The sequence below is a fragment of the Lithobates pipiens genome, unplaced genomic scaffold, assembly GCF_037356315.1.
Source record: "Lithobates pipiens isolate NorthernLeopardFrog02 unplaced genomic scaffold, aLitPip1_a1.2 Scaffold_22, whole genome shotgun sequence".
NCBI lineage: Eukaryota > Metazoa > Chordata > Amphibia > Anura > Ranidae > Lithobates > Lithobates pipiens.
Window position 1 is genome coordinate 10506565 of NW_027507784.1, and position 17797 is coordinate 10524361.

Consider the following 17797-nt stretch of genomic DNA (forward strand, 5'->3'; position numbering starts at 1 on the left):
TGGGGAAAAAAAAGTCTGCTGGAGCCCACACACAAATTTTCGGATGGATTCCGGTCCGCCAGACCTAGTCTGCTGAAAAGTCTGATCGTGTGTACGCGGCATTAGGCTTTAGGTTAAAGTTATCTTTATGATCATATAAAAATTACCATATATTGAAAAATAGATTTTTTTAATAATCTATAAAACTTCTTCTTGTACTAAAACATTAAATAATAATTACAAATTTGAAATGGATATTGCAAATCATTCTGGATTTTCTAAAAAGGAAGTTCAGTAATGACTATTAATATCACAGCTTAATCTGATGCCTCTAGTGGAGGGTCAATGTTCTTGGATTCTATTTTAAATGCAAATTGTGAATGTTATTGTGAACCCATTGTAGTCATTAAGAGGCACGTCTTGAAAATCAAATCTTTCCATTTTCAAGGCTTATAGGCAAGACATTTTCAAACAAAGGGTATGGATAGCGGGGCACTGCCCTGGGGGACATTCACCATAGTTAATAAATAAACAAATAAACATGTCCAGAGGGCGCTAGTCTTAATTTCTGGTTCAGATTTCTAGAGACCTCTATCTCTAACCTGTTCATTAGATAAATAACCATCATCCTCACTATGGTAACTCCTTGTCCAATCAGCAGGATGGTAACAAAGGAAGTTGTATCGCTGAAGCAGGAAACAGAGTTATCTTTCTGGCTGTGCAGTGTGGCAGGGAATTCTAAACCACAAGATTAGCCAAACAGATTAACAAAATCCCTTTTCAAGAGAAACAGTTCACATCTATCAGTTTCAACTTGGAATTAATGTGTTTTCCTGAAATTCCAACTTTAAAATAAAGAATTGTATGTTATCAATCCATACTCACAGCTGAGCAGCCATTGGTGGAGGTGTCACAAAAGCCGACCTGACAGTGTAAATAAACCTGACTGAATCCTCCCAGAAATTTGAACACTTGAAGGGAAAAGCGACCTCTAAGGGACACTCCATTTTCCAGCACAGAGAGAGTCGGGTCATTCTTGTTGGGACATCTAAAAGCATTATCATCAGACAAAGGATTAGAATATTTTCAACAATATCAAGATATTAATGTGAATAATATCCATTTATTTTTTTTTCAAAGATTTAGTTTAAAAATATTTTTTTTGAACAAGCAGTACAGAGATATACCAAGCATAGTTGTATACATTAAAAGAAAAACTATTTTTAGAGGATGTTAATTTTTGTTATTTTTTTTAAATTAATATTAGTGTTTATGATCCTTCATTTTATAATGAAATAAAGAAAGAAAAACTAAACACAAACAGCAATGTGCAAAATCATTTGGAACTTTCCTTGTATATTTTGACTTCATTATTTGTCAGTTTATTTTTTTTTTCTCGTTTTTCTTATTTTTTTTTTTGTCAACTTGAAGTCTGAATAGCAATATACACTCACTGACCACTTTATTGGGTATATTTGACACTCTTTTTAATTTGCCATTTTCAGATTTGCAAAAACAGTAAAAGGGCTAGAAAAAAAAAACAAAAAAATGCTTAGGCTTTATTCAAATTGAAAGTCCCTAAATGTCTTTAAAGACACCCTAAAATAGCCTTAAACCACAAAAATGTCATCCCCACAATCATTTCAATGCTTTTCTCCGGTAGGCAAAATTCTGGCAAAAAAATTGACAATTTTGGCTAAAATTGCGGTTAAAATTAGGCAATTTTGCTCATGACCTGGCAGCAGACATTAAACAAGTATTTTCTTTGCCTATTGTGCGATAATATATGATGTTTCTATACTAAATTAAATGTGTGAGTTCTGTATTACATTAGCCCTTATCTTTCATATAACAACCAAGACTTTTGGCAATATAGTGTGGATGTGCACATTTGAGGTAGAGGAACATGATTGGCTTCAACTGGTAGAACACCTTTGGGATGAATTCGAGCAGCGACTACGAGTCAGGCCTTCTTGCCCTCCATCAGTGCTGGCGTCACAAATGCGCTTCTGGAAGAATGGTCAAATTCTGAAAAAACACTCCTAAGCCTTGTGGGCGGCCTTCCCAGAAGAGTTTAAGCTGTTATAGCTGCAAAGGGCGGGCCAACTCAATTGAACCCTATGGACTATGACTGGAATGCCACTGAAGTTCATGTGCTTGTAAAGGCAGGTGTCCCAATACTTTTGGGAACATAGCATAGTTACATAATAAGTCTGGTTGAAAAAGGACACAAGTCCATCCAGTTCAACCAATAAAAGGGAAAAAAATAAGTTAGACAAAAAACAAAAAGGTCAATTTTAGCAAATTCCCGTAAAACTGAAACGACTAATTTCATGACTAAATCAAGTTGGAGAACATTTCCCACCCATACCTACACTCCACTGTCCCTCCACTGTCATTCTTCACTCACTTCAAATGCTCAGTAGGAAAACCAACTGTTGCATTTTCTGCATTGTAACCTTGTGTAGGGCTATTGTATTAATGATGTCAAGAGCAGGGAGTAGCAACCAACCATTTCACCGATAAAATGATGATGGGAATCCTGTGGCCCTCATCACTCAGGTATATCTAAGGAATACGGGTTTTCTGCTGATTTGTCTATTCCTGCAATGGAATATTCATATTTTCCTGGTTGCAGATCTGATCGGTTGCTCTGCATTTATTTGGCAACACAGGAAATCTGATGAAATGACAAAACGTCTTATCATTTGTGAAGAATAATATACAACACATGATAATGAACTTACTGGTTTGTAAGGATATCATATCTGGGGCCGGAGGTGCTGTTAGCTGTTGGGGTGGCGTAGCAGTTTTTCATGACGAGCACAAATGGAGATGAGGCCGTAGCTCCGGTTACAATGACACCGACATATAGGATGGAGGAGGAGCTCAGCCACACCTGGGAAGCGGTATACGGGGTGGTGTAGCCGGAATCTTGGAATAGACCCATCTTTATTGTGAAATTTGCTGTTCCAGCCACAGTGATAGTAGCCGAGCTGTAATAGAATATAATCATTATTAATCACTTTACCTCCAGAAGATTTACCCCCCTTCATGACCAGGCTATTTAACTGACAATTGTGCAGTCATGCGACACTGTACCCAAATAAAATGTATGTCTCCCCCCCGCCCCACAAATAGAGCTTTCTTTTGTTGGTATTTGATCACCTCTGCGTTTATTTACTTTTTCTGCTATAAACAATAATATTTTCAAATTTTGAAAAAAATAATATATATATGTATGTGTGTATATATATATATATATATATATATATATATATATATATATATATATATATATATATAAATAATGATTTTAGAATATTTTAAGCCACTATAATGTTTTGATAAATATTTGCGCAAATATAGCAGGGTGTTAAAATCAGGAGCCCCTTCTCTTTATACTACAGGTCATGTGCTCTCAAAAAATATATGGTTTGGAGGAATTTTAACAAACTCTGAAAGCTTTAAGTGAAAAATGAAAACCTCTAGACTTTTAGAGAAATTTGGATATTTACACATTTGCGTATGTTCGATTTTCACAACATGGCAAAATGGCTAATTTTGCCAAAATTTACAAATATTTGTTTATTAACTCAATGCAATTTTTTAACTTTGCAATGTATGAATCCACTAATAATGATTTTAGTGTACTTTTAGCAAAAATATTGTTTTAATAAACAATTGCGCACATATCGTGGTGCCTTAAAAATCAGTAGCAGCTTATTTTTATTCTACAGGTCATGTGCTTTCAAAAAATATATATGTTTTTTTTTTTTTGGAGGGGGGGTCTTTTACAAACTCTGAAAGTTGTAAGGGAAAATAAAAAAGCAATAGAAAAAATTGCAAAAATGGTCTGGCCAGTTATGTTTAAAAGTGGAATGCAGGGCCTGGCAGTGAAAAGGTTAAAATAATAAATTAAAATCCCATCTCACTTTTAGAAGGTTTGTAACCGACCTCATCTGATTCTACGAGGGAGTGCATGGTAGGAAGATAGAGATTGATTTACTAAATTAGTTCAGAACTCTCACACAATACATTGTGTGAATATTCACTTCAATTATTCAATCATGTGAAAATCAAGTTCCTTTTTTGATTTTTCTGCACATGATTGGATAATTCAAGTGAATAGTCACACAATATTGATATATGCACAGTACAATGTAAAGGTTTACACAAGGGGCTCTTTCTGCTGCATTTATTTGTGTATTATTTTCATGCCAGATCTAGGAAAGGGTCTGGTGTCATGAGTAGAACAGCCTACCGCCCGGGTTACACAAAGGACCATATACAGCTGACTCTTCTTATACTTCATACCGGCACTAATTTGCTGCTCATTCTACATCTGCAGCCTCCCAGCCTAAGGCAGTGTGGTGATCATAGGTGTGCGCAGCCTATTGCATTAGTGTGTGCACCCTAAAGCTCAAACACACAAACATGTGTATATACTTTATATATACTGTATAGGGCTGTAGGGAAATGGGTGTTTGTAGAGCAGTGGACAAGGTCAGTAGAGCATGAGTTTGATGTTTTTACAGTTTTTTGTATTATTATTATTTTTTACAATTTAGGAGCCCCATTGGGGGGCTTTGGTGAAATATTATGTGTCTAAACAAACCCCTAATATCTCACTTTGGAGACAGAGAGATGGACTGAGGACAGAGATTTCCCAGCGTCTTTCTCTGCAGCCAAGCAGCAGGGGGAATCTGCTCAGCACAGGGTGATAAGGGTGTGCCAGGCACACCTGGCATACCCTGTGCGCACACCTATGTGGGTGATAAACCAGGGACACTGACCAAATGGAGTTTGTATTTACTAATATGACAGGACCGGATCCCTTCAGCTGATTTTCGATGTTCAATAACATATTAATTTGAATTTTATCACATCACCCCCTAGATTTGTTATATATCTGCCTGTGCGACTGGTAGGGTGACTGTAATGCTGATGTATAAAGTGGAGCCTGATGTGTACATCACTCTGGAGTATGTTGGTACTATATAAACAAAGGAAATACATTTCTACAGGACTGGACACCAGTTGGTTTGGTTACAACATCTGCAGGCAATCTCATCTCATTCAGCGCTACACCTGAATGGTAAGGAAAAGCGACTCACACTATGTAGGAGCTGATAGCGGTTAGAAGGTTGATCTCCATGTCTGATGGATAATCACAATAAAAGTCAATGGGGATCCCGTCTCTTACAATCACTCCGTCAGAATATGATGCTAGGTATACAGTATTTGTATATCTGATAACGCTTCCATTATTCTGTAAAATAACATTTATAGTAAACATTAAAGAAAAATTACAAACAACAATTGTATTACTAATGTAAAGGATGTTTTTCTTTATTTTATTTCTATTTTCTTTTTCTTTCCTTGTTCTTTTCTTTTTCTTTTTCTATATTTTATTGTAGATCTTCTATACAGATCAATTGATTATAGTCACAGGTAAATCTAAATTACTCATAAATGCTTCCACTATAAATGAATAATTTGGTAATAATTACCTATTTACATATATGTTAATGTGATTAAAACCCGCATGATATTAGGTACAAAGACATAATATCAATACAGTAAAAGGAAACATTAGTAGCGGGTTGGGTACAAGCTTTGTAAATCTACCTCTTTCTGTTTGAGGATTGTAAATTGAATATTTTCAATAAAAAATGTTTGCGAAAAAAAAAAAGAACAATTCCAGGCAACAATTCTCTTAGGAAATAGGACTTATTATATAATATAGTCATGTATCCAGCACATTTCTTCTGCAGCCTGCCACATGGTGTAAGCAGCCATTTTAGTCAAAGAAAGGCAACAATATGTGTTAACTTATCAATAAAGTGACCAATGATTGGATTACTGATCACTCTCTGCTTGTCCCTGTTGTATCCTCCACCATAGAGATCATTCACCTCCTGGACGGAGTCACCTTCTACAACTATTTGGGTTTCCTGTTCTTTAAGGGGAAATCCAGAGCTCAGTCATATTGTTACATCTGCTGATCCCCGATCTCTTCTAAACATTTGTGATTTACAAATCATTTTATGGATTCGTATTGAGAAACGGGCAAGTCTGCTAGGACATACTCAGCATCAAACCTTCTGATCACAAATATACATTTATCAAATGAGGATTTAAATTTCACATTAGTATTCATCAGAATGTAGCCTTTGGATTAGACGGAGACTGGGAAGAAAGGATGTTGGGTAGGTGACTATTCCGGGGTTTACTTGCTTTATCTAATTACCCCCTTAGTGTTTTCTACTATCTGATTACTTCAGGAAGTCTGTTGTATATTTGAAACATGTCAGGTACATCCTTTATGTTTATTAAATTCAGTCCTTGTTGTCTCTTATTAAAATACAGACGGGTTAATGTTTGATTACATATCAGATGTGTTAAAATGAGTTAACGAATTCACATACATAATCATAAACTGATAAAAAAAAAGTAACATAAGAGTAGCATGCCCATTGATGTACTTAGTTTGAATAACAAAATAGTAATTCCATATCCTTATATCACCTTCTCAGAGTCCATTATTAAAACATTTTTATGAACTGACTTCTCCATGAATGAGTTGGATATTGAGCACCACTCAGTGAATACACTTATGCCCCGTACAAACGACTGGAAATTCAGCCAGCAAAGGACTGATGTGAGTTTTTGGTCGTAAAATGCGACCGTGTGTGCGCTCCATCGGACTTTTCCTGGCTGAATTCCAGCCAGCAAAAGATTGAGAGCAGGTTCTCAATTTTTCGGTCGGAAAAAGTTACGATCGGAAATGCTCAGAAACAATTTGACGCATGCTCGGAACCATTGAACTCCATTTTCTCGGCTCGTTGTAGTGTTGTACGATACTGGGTTCTTGGCGGTCGTAAGTTCAGCGAACTTTTGTGTGACCATGTGTATGCAAGGCACACTTGAGCGGAATTCCGTCTGAAAAAACGTCCACATTTTTTCTGATGGAATTTCTGATCGTGTGTATGGGGCATTAGAGAAGGTGATATAAGGATACGGAGATGAACATGTTTTCATTCACACTCAGTACAAGACTGGGCGTTTGTTTTGTAAACATCAAATGCCCATTTAATTGTGATGAGAAGTGACAAGCCTGGGCTAAAACAAATGGGGACAAAGGCAATGCAAACATTTCATGAACACAACATCAATAGATAACATGATAATGATCATCTACGTACCCAACTGGATCCCCCACAACTGCCACCTGCTGGCCATGTGATCAAAGTGAAGTAACTTTTATCACGTCTTTCAATGAATCCTTGGCATGAATAATCTCTCAGATGGATGGATGAGATGTTATATCCCCACTTCTCCACAAGACATTTGCTGAACCGCACTTCTATATTCCCCAGACCACAGGTGACTTGTGGTGTAAGGTCATCTTCAAGTAGAAAGAAGAAGAATATTGATATATGATGTCAATATGATATAAAATATATAATATAATATAATATAAGATCGACTGTGTCATCAAACTGACTCATCTGTTTCACTCACAAAGGATTGGTTAGGGGATAAGTTCACCTTTGGGAACATGTAACAGGTTCTCACTCCTGCAGCCTCTCCCTGATCTGCTGCCTCCCCTGTAACAGCAAGCTGGGGTTCTTCTTCCCACATGTTGCTGTCACCCGGCCGCACCATTCATTCACATATTTCTGTGAATGGAAGAACTACAACTATTGTCATCCATTGCAGCTGATGGCTTTTAGTTCTCAGTGAACTACCCTGGCATTGGTTAGTGCTCCAGGTAAGTCATTGATCCTTCCTGTCATTCAGTATCTGCCTCCCTGTACAATGTATGGGAAGACAGTATACTGAGATTGTCTTCAGGATCCAGGCGTTGCACCTGCATTCTAATGTGGGTGCAATGACTTACAGGTTGAAATGTAAAAAGGTGAACTTATCCTTTAAATATGTTGATTACATTGAGTAAATTAGTGAATGGGGGTTGTATGCATTTAACCACTTGAGATCCGCGCTATAGTCAATTGACGGCTACAGCGCGGATCTCCTTTTCCGGGACTACGTCTATTGACGTTGTCCCGTGTACGAGCGGCCTGCGCGCCCCCTGTGATCGGCGAGTCCATGAGACTCGCCTGATCACCGATCCGTGCAAGGGGTCGATCCCAACCCCTTATCACGTGATCAGCTGTCAGCCAATGACAGCTGATCATGTGATATAACGGAGCCGGTAATCGGCTATTATTCCTCCTCGCGCTGTCAGAAAAAAAAAAAGCCGATCACCGGCGGCCGTGATCGGGACATCAGTCCCGATCACGGCCAGCACTGCTAGCGACCACCTGCCCCCTGCAGTGCCCCACTTATTAAAAGTAAGTGCCCCAGTCAGTGCCACCCAGCAGTGCCCACAATCTGCCTCAAAGGTGCTTCACCCCAGTGCCGCCCATCAGTGCCCAGCAGTGCCGCCCATCAGTGCCCAGCAGTGCCACCTATCAGAGCCACCTATCAGTGCCACCTATCAGTGCCCATCAGTCCCATCTATCAGTGGTACCTATCAGTGCCCATCCGTGCCACCCATCCGTGCCACCCATCCGTGCCACCCATCCGTGCCATCTTATCTGTGCCCATCTTTGCCCACCAGTGCCGCCTTATCTGTGCCCATCGGTGCCGCCTTATCTGTGCCTATTAGTGCCGCCTTAACTATGCCTATCAGTGCCCACCAGTGCAGCCTATCAGTGCCCACCAGTGCAGCCTATCAGTGCCCACCAATGCAGCCCATCAGTGCCCACCAGTGCAGCCTATCAGTGCCGCCTAATCAGCGCACTTCAATGAAGGAGAAAAATGACCGTTTGCAAAATTTTATAACAAACTATTAAAACATGATTTTTTATTTTTTTTTTGCATCTTTTTTTGTTTGTTTAGCAAAAAATAAAACTCTGAGCTGTAACTAAATACCACCAAAAGAAAGCTCTATTTGTGGGAAGAAAATTATAAAAATTTCATTTGGGTACAGTGTTGTATGCCCGCGCAATTGTCATTCAAAGTGCATCAGCGCTGAAAGCTGAAAATTGGTCTGGGACTGAGGGGGGTTTAAGTGCCCAGTAAGCAAGTGGTTAAAAATACCTTTTACCTGTGCACTGAAGGGGGGGGGGGGGGGGTAAAATGTATTAGCGACCCTATTCCAGAAGGAAAGTGACATATGGAACACATTTTTGCAATTTCCTCATGTCATCCTTGAAGACCAGCACTATAAAGAATAATGGTGTCCATTAACACCTGAACTGATTTTGAAAGGGTTGGGGCATTTTATATAGAGATTTCATCTAGAACAGGGGTTTCCAAACTACGGCCCTCCAGTTGTTCAGGAACTACAATTCCCATCATGCCCAGCCATGTCTGTGAATGTCAGAGTTTTGCATTGCCTCATGGGACATGTAGTTCTACAACAGCTGGAGGGCCGTAGTTTGGAGATCCTTAATCTTGAAGAACCCTCTTAGAGCTCAATGACATGAGACAGTACTAGTCACCCATGGCCATAGTAATCCGTATATTTGGGGGAATGGGACATTCACAATTTTGTATTCATAAATTGATATGAATCAATATAAAAAAAGAAGAAAAACAAGTTCTTGGATTAAACTGAGCCAGTTGTGAACTAAGGTAACACTGCCGCTGGAGTGCCGGCACTGAGCATGGAAGTACATTTATTATACTTCAAATTAGAGACAAAACTTTGGGTTTATAGAGGATGTGACCTTTGCACAAGTTACCACTATGCTCCACCTCCTCTTAATGCTATGCCCCGCCCCTTGCCATTCAAGTGTAAAATGCCCCAGGCTTTATTGGCCACTGAGGATTTGGTATTTGGCAGCAGAACGGCTGGGGGTGTGGCTTAGAACATAGACGTGTTATGAATTAATGAGGATTTGGACAGAAAGCAATGTTCTCAGTACAGCCCGGACCTAATATCTAAGGGGCTCAACAAAGGCACAGAAACTGATCCAAAGAAAGGAGATGGACTTCTTATAAGTCAAAACATGTTTAGTTTAAAACAGTATTTCTTTTTTTTATTATTTGTCAAAACTAAAAAGTGTGCATAATCCCCTCCCCAAAGATACCAGACTAGTACACTTCTATTCCATTTATCAAATGTTTGTAAAAATTTTGAGCTGAAATTTTGCTTCCTGTTTTGCCTGGTTGAGCTGAAATTGTTCCCACCCTGAGCTACTGCATTTTATTACACTAAAGATAAATAATAATACAATTAGTTTAACTTGTTTTTAATCATCTCCAGCAGAGTATGGAGAGCTCCAGCTAGTAATTTTGTCTGTGGTCTTCACATATTTAGAAAGGGTTTGGATGCAAGGCACTGGATCTGTAATTGGCTCCAAATGGGGCTATTGGGAAAAAAAGTTTGTGTTTGAAAGAAAGCAATGACTCCAAATAGTCTTCTCTTAAAATAAGAATGGTCTGCGGTGACCCCTTGGAAGAAATCTATGAACCCAAGGGTGAAAGAAAACCCCACACCATAGAATTTTTAAATCAAAATAGTTTAACTTAAAAAAAAATAACAATAAACCAATGTGCTTCAGGGGGACCGGCTACATCCCATACTTCAGGGTCTAGGAAGATAAATCAGCTCTCTGTCCTATTCACATTTTCTAAAGAAAACTGGGGGGGGTCTTTTTCCAGCTCCAATACTTTGCTACCCGTGTTATTTTTCTTGCCACTGATTCTCCACCAGTATCTTCTTAGAATACTTGAATTATATAGAGCCCTGATTTTTCATTTTTTGCAGCTTTAGAAGCCCTCTGGTTCCTTAGCTTCTTCCCACCCAGCTTATAGACAAATGACGGTTAGGTGGGAGCGCTCTCATTCTGGATTGACGTCATATGACATCCTACCCACAACATGCCTCAAACACAACAGCCGATGACCGATCAATGTTCCGGGCCGCTGCCAGTACCATGTCATTGTTGTGACCAATCACAGCAGATCACATGAATTACAGACAAGGTGCAGTGCTTAAAAAATATAAGAAATCAGATTATCAATCCAATTTACACAATCGTAGTGGGTCCATATAAGAACGCTGAATAGTGGTGATTATTAAGAGAAAAGAGCATAGGTGTATCCAAAGAGGAGCCGTCATCATAACCCTTTCACAAGATATTCCTCCACTGCCCACAGTATCTTTGCCAATTTGGGAAAAATGTATACAAGCATCAATACAGAGAAACCAATATTTTTTCAACCAACAAGATGACCCCTACGTCCTGGTACGCACTGACGTCACATGTCACAACTTCGCCCCATGCGTTTCATCATGAATAACGTAAGGAGAAGCCGGGGACACAATCCAGTGACACCATCCCAGGATTACTTTAAACAGGCTTGATTGACCTTCCTTGGTGGGGGGTCCACTTTGAGGGGTAAGAGGCAGTGTGAACGGGTGATGGTGATGGCTCCTCTTTGGATACTCCTTTCCTCTTTTTTCTTAATAATTACCACTATTCAGAGTTCTTATATGGACCAACTATGATTATGTAAATTGGACTGATAATCTGATTTCTTATACTTTTTTTTAAGCGCTGCACCTTGTACGTAATTCTTGTTGTTCTTGTGATTCTTATGTTGTTATTCCAGCATATATGTGCTAGCAGCTACTGTATTTTGCAATTTGTTTTTAACCTAGCGCAACCTATTTTTTATTTTTATACAACTTTCATTAATGCCATTCATTGTGTGCTGTTGTGTTGCTAGCTGTGATTGGTCACAGTGATCAAATTGTACAGACAGGGCCAGTCACAGGCCATCTGTACCATGTGATTATCTGTGGCCAATCACAGCTAATCACAACAATACACACAGATTGAATGGATTTCATTCAGTAAAAAATGTTGTTTTTATCAATGATATTCACTGTTATAAGGGAACATAATGTGTAAAAAAAAAAAAAACACCTAACTCTGTAGTTCTCTGATCACATGATCACAGTGTGTACAAAACAAAATCATGAAACAGTAATAAAAAAAAAAATTATACAAATAAAATAAATATTATGGAATTTTATATACAGTATATATATTAAAAAAACTTTTTATTTTTTTCATACTGTCACCAGTAGTGTCCCTTATCTCCACCATACCAGTTATATGATGATGCTGTACTGCACTTGTGACATTATGTAAAAAATAATAATAATTTCTTTATTTTTCCAAAAAAAATTGAAAAAATTACAATTTCAAAAAACTCCCCATGGCTCTTACTAAATACCTTGGACTGTTTACTTTCCAAAAAGGGGTATTTTGATGGGATATGTGTACTGTCCTGGCATTTTAGGGCCTCAAGGGATAGGCTGTCAGTACATCAGGATTGATTGATTTGTAGATATATGCCATAGTTTGAGGACTCCATAATCTTTCTTATAGACTAGACACAATTTACACTGATTTTGATTATTTTTTGTTTACCAAAGAAATGTAGCAGAATACATTTTGGCCTCCATTTATGAAGAAATATTATTTATTTGTAAAATGTTATAACAGAAACTAAGAAAATATAGAATTTTGAAAAAAAAAAAACAAACAAAAAAAAAACCCTGCAGTATTTTTTCATTTATTGATCAAAGCATAACAAAACCCAGTGGTGAATAAATACCACCAAAATAAAGCTCTATCTGTCTCAAAATTTGCTAAATATTTCATACGGGAACAGTGTTGCATGAACACGCAGTTGCATTCAAAGTGTGACAGCGCTGAAAGCTTTAAATTGGTCCGGGCAGGAAAAGGGTGGAAGTGCCCGGGATTGAAGTGGTGGGACAGATTACTGTACTAGTGACATGGGGTGAGTGACATGTCAGAAGGATGCAATAGACTACCAAGAGGGAAAATGGCCGCAAAGAGGATTCACTGTGCTGATACCCTAGTAAATCCTTCATAGGTAGACCTCTTAGAAAAGTTATAAGACTTCTGTAGTTTCCTTTAAATAGAAATCCTCATGTTTTATAACCTACATTACCTGCTAGATTTCCTATTTGTATCCCAGATTTACAGTAACAGCCGGGAACTCCGCCCACAATTCTACATTCCTCATCCGGAGCGCAGTCCACCCCTGAGCAGCTATAACTAGATTCTAGGAGAGAAGGAAACACAAAGAATGTTTAAGACAACATACTGAAGACAACATACTGAAGACAACATACTGAATTATGCTTTGTGTAAATACTTACCTGTACAATAGGCGGAGTCACAGCTTGGTGGTCTTTGTAGCTTATATACATAAAATCCTCCCGGACACATTTTCACAGAAATATCATAAGGTTGTGTACAACATCCGTCACTCCAGTTGGGACAAGCTGTACGATTCACAATGACATCACTGACTGTAGGGTGGGAGCCGTTCATCCAGATGGGGATATTAGTCCCGCAGCTGTATTGTGGTATGCAGTGCTCAGGGATTTGCTGGTCATATTCTCCTTTAAACCGATACCAACCGGACAGACCATTGTCACAATGATACCAGTTATACCAGTAATTATAATTGTATGTATTAGAAGTACTGCGCCAGGGGTCATTAAGTACGGTGTGGTTGGAGCAAGGGTCAGTACAGGAATATGATCCAATGGACTTAATGCATTCTTTATTAGAACCACACGGTGTTCCTTGTTGGCATTCATTGACCTCACAGTGTCTTCCATCTCCGTAATATCCATTGGGACAAGTACATCTGTAAGATCCATCATAATAATTTGTACATATAGCTACTGGATCACAGTCATTCAGAGAGCTGTCCGCACACTCATCAATATCAATACAGCCAAATTCTTTTTTATATTCATATCCAGAGTAACAATCACAGGTGTAAGATCCAACAGTGTTCACACAGGAACTACCACCATAATAATGATAACAATTGTTGGTGTAATAGTCCTGACATTCATCTATATCATTACAAGATATTCCATCTCCAGCAAATCCCTCTTTACATGTGCACTCCCCGTATCCTCCAAACTCCGAACAAGTGGCATTTGGGTGGCAGTCAGAATCTGAACAAGTTCCTAAAAAGAGAAAGTGTGCTTTCCTTAGTATATCCTTAGTATTTTCCTTAGTATATCCTTAGTATTTTCCTTAGTATATCCTTAGTATTTTCCTTAGTCTACCCTTAGTATTTTCCTTAGTATATCCTTAGTATTTTCCTTAGTCTATCCTTAGTATTTTCCTTAGTATATTAGGTATCACAGCACCAGATAAGAAGAGTAATAGGTGGACATAAGGCCAGAATGGGGGTCATGGGATCAGTGTGGTAACAAAAAGGGGTCAGGTCCCTCAATGTTTTGGGACCCATTCACAAATATTAAAGGGGACGACAAGGAATAGACCTGGCGCTATACCGTTTACTACTAGAAGCCTATCAATAAGAACTCAATTGCATATAGTTTTCAGCGTGCTGGCAATTAAATGAAAAATAATGGGATGAAAACCATAAAGTGAGAAATGCTTATCCATATACCATAAATAGCTATAACAGTATGCTGCTATTGGTAAAGTGCAAGTGCCAGTGCATCTGTATGCTATAAAAAATAAACCATAAATAGGAAAAGAGATTTGTGAAATAAATAAATTAAATATAAAATTAAATATAAATATAAATAAAATAAGGCAGGATATATTATCTTTAAACTGCCAGTGAATGTAGTGATTGTGGTTAATCTATTGAGTGTTTACAAAAACTTTGTGCAAAATATAATCAGATTAATATTGTAATACATAACATAATACATAAAACATAAAAGTGGGGACGTGTGCAAAAAATTAAAAAATAAAACATTTTAAACATGTGAATAGTCTCTAATAAGTAACGAAGTCTTCCGTGAGTGAGGGAGGGGGGGGGGGGGGGGTGATGATTTCCAATATTGTTCCCCGTGTTCAGTGGTCACTTCTATATTATGCTCTCACCGGGAAAAAGGACCCCATCCGGGGTGGATTAGCCTTCACAATATCAGCTATTGTGTCGCTCTCTGGCTTGCTTCAGATGTAATGCTGGGGATCCCTCGTTTTTTCCTTGAGTGTAGTGTGCCACGTTGTGTATGATAAAAGAGAGGCACATCCATAGTGTGATAACGTTTAAAGAATCAAATTTATTCAAAAATAGATTAAAACTACTTACAAAAGCAGAAAATTCAATTGCGGTTGTTAGTACAACTTTAAACCAGCTTTAAAAGTCCCGCTCGGCTTCCTCGCCGTCTATGCTAGAGGTGTACGTCGCCTGGCCACGCCCTACGCGTTTCATCATTCAGACGTCATCTGGAGCGGCCATCTTCATACTCCTTTTGCTTTATATAGGGTTTAATGTGCCTATCGCGCATGCGCGGTCAATCGCCGCCATTTCTAGTGAGGGAATGCCCTCATAATTTAGTACTGCGTGATGGACATTACACCCCTGTAATTGGGACTGCAACTTAACCCACTCGAGGCTTTTCAAAGAAACTATACCAGAAATAAACTTTATTAAACATTATCAATAGAACTGGAAACGAGTGTGGGGGCAGTTATGGTGGGGAGTCTAGCAAGGAGGATGTTTATGGTTAAATTAATGTGATTAAGTTTAAACAGGAAATTTAATACTGGCTTCTTATATGATGCCAGTGTGGATAGGACTAGAATAATGGGCTTAAAAACAGTAAATTGGAATGCCCATTAGTTTTTAGTTTATAGGGTCATTCATTCATGGAAGACTTATGTATACGCATAGTAAACTGAAATGAATTCCTATTACTGCAAATGCGTACTACGCTGATTCATTGGTCTGACAGGGAGAACCCTATTTTATACTAGGACAAGAAGGAAGAATAAAAATAAAAATATAAATAAAATTAGAGATAAAAATAAAAAGGAAAAATGTATTAATAATAATGCTGCTATGTGGTAGTAATAATACTCAGCCTTAATGTTGTGTAAGGGATTTGGCCTTTAAAAAATAGTTGAGAACGATGATGTTAAAAAATGGTATGAAAGTAATGTGAAAAGAATATAACAAAGGGGGATATAGAAAGTATATAGGTAATATAAAAAATATAAAAAATATAAAAATATATAAAGATATATAAAGAGTGTATAGAAATATAAGAAATAAAAAATAAATATAAAAAATGTAAAAAATATATAAGAGGGTAAAAATCTATGTGAAATCTGAGAATAGAAAGGACAGAATTGAGAGTGCCTTATTTTACTTAGTTTACTATCTTAATTTTAACCGGAAGTATTTTATTGTTATATTTATTTGTGAATGGATAACATTTGACCCAATTCTATGTACTGCTCATTCATTTATTGGTGAGGGTAGAGTCTACAGTTTTTACCACCCTAAGTTTATTATATAGTTATACACCTTGTTTGGCTGCTATGTATGTCATATTTGTGGATAGATGATATTTGACCTAATCTGAAATTATATGTGACAACTGGGAATACATGCAAAATTGTAAAGATATAAAGATTTGTATGAAAATATGTAGGGAATCATGTCTATAAATATTTATATATAAGGGATGGGTTTGGAACTGTCTATATAGAAATAAAATAAAGAAAAATAACTTAAGCCATGTGCCTGTGGGGGGATTGAGATGGGAAGAACTACAGAAGTAATGTTTTCCCATCTAAGGTGGATGAGGTAATGTCCGTTACCCTCATTCCTCATTGCGCAGGTGTGTGATTTTTAGTTTATTAAATGTATTACATTCGACCTGGGTGAAAAGTTTTAAATATGTTATTAGCAGATTAAAAATTAGTTAAAAAACAATTAACGTCCAGGTCTATATTCATTCCTGCAGGATGTAAAGTTTCCAGATTAAAAATCCACCTTGTTTCATTCTGTGAGATTTTGATGGTCATGTCTTCTCCTCTCCAATATCCCTTAATTTTGTCGATGGCGTAAAAAGTCATTTGTTTAGGGTCTTGGTTGTGAAAAGTCTCTAAAATGCCGAGAGACACTATGTTTGTCATATCCTTTTCTGATGTTTTTAATGTGTTCCCTAATTCTTTCATGTAGTTCCCGTGTGGTTCTTCCTACATATTGTTTGTGACAGGGGCACTCTATGACATATGTCACATGGGTGCTTTTGAAAGAAATCAGCTCATTTATGGAGAATTCTCTTCCGTTGGTGGTCGAAAAGAATTTGGTGGTCTTCCTGTGGGTTTTTTTTACTCCTGCGGCAAGGTAGACATTGGCCGCATTTAAAAAAGCCTTTTAAGTGTTTGTTAATCTTGATGTCTCGTGGGGGGTCGATTGAATTCTTAACTAATTTGCTTCTCAAATTAGGAGCTTTTTTATATATAAAAGCGGGGTTGCTGGGCAATATTTGTTTTAGCACTTCATCTGTTTTTAAAATAGGCCAATGTTTCTTTATGATCCTTTCTATTTCTTTATGTTGCCTGTTGAAGCCAGTGAGGAAGGCAGTCTTTATATTTTCCTTTTTCTTAGGAGTTGTTTTATTTGCTATTAATTTTTTCCTCTCCATTTTCATTACAGATTCTTTAAGGGCCCTTAAATAGGACTCTTTGTACCCCTTGTGTATAAACCTTCTGATGATGACTTCTGCTTGTGTGTCAAAGTCCTCTTTCCTGGTGCAATTCCTATATACTCTTAAGAGTTGTCCTTTGGGTATGTTGCCAATCCATCTTGGGTGGTGGCAACTTGAGGTGGGTATATAGCCGTTTCGGTCCGTGGCTTTAAAGAAAGTTCTTGTACCCAGGGATCCTTCAGTTTTAAAGATTTGTAAATCTAAGTAATCTATACTTTGGTCATCCCATTTGCCTGTGAAGGTAATACC

General features: G+C 37.8%; 1 protein-coding gene across 2 annotated transcripts in view; it reads right to left on the minus strand.

The window, feature by feature from the left end:
- The window catches only part of LOC144000364 (uromodulin-like), a 100373-nt gene that overhangs the window by 10912 nt on the left and 71664 nt on the right, over window positions 1–17797 (minus strand). For both annotated transcript variants that reach the window (XM_077494159.1, XM_077494158.1), the window contains 6 exons: window positions 13199–14026; window positions 12988–13101; window positions 7188–7390; window positions 5097–5251; window positions 2727–2975; window positions 865–1027 (listed from right to left, as the gene is read on the minus strand). In XM_077494159.1, coding sequence (XP_077350285.1) covers window positions 865–1027; window positions 2727–2975; window positions 5097–5251; window positions 7188–7390; window positions 12988–13101; window positions 13199–14026 — 1712 coding nt within the window. The remainder of the gene's footprint in view (window positions 1–864; window positions 1028–2726; window positions 2976–5096; window positions 5252–7187; window positions 7391–12987; window positions 13102–13198; window positions 14027–17797) is intronic.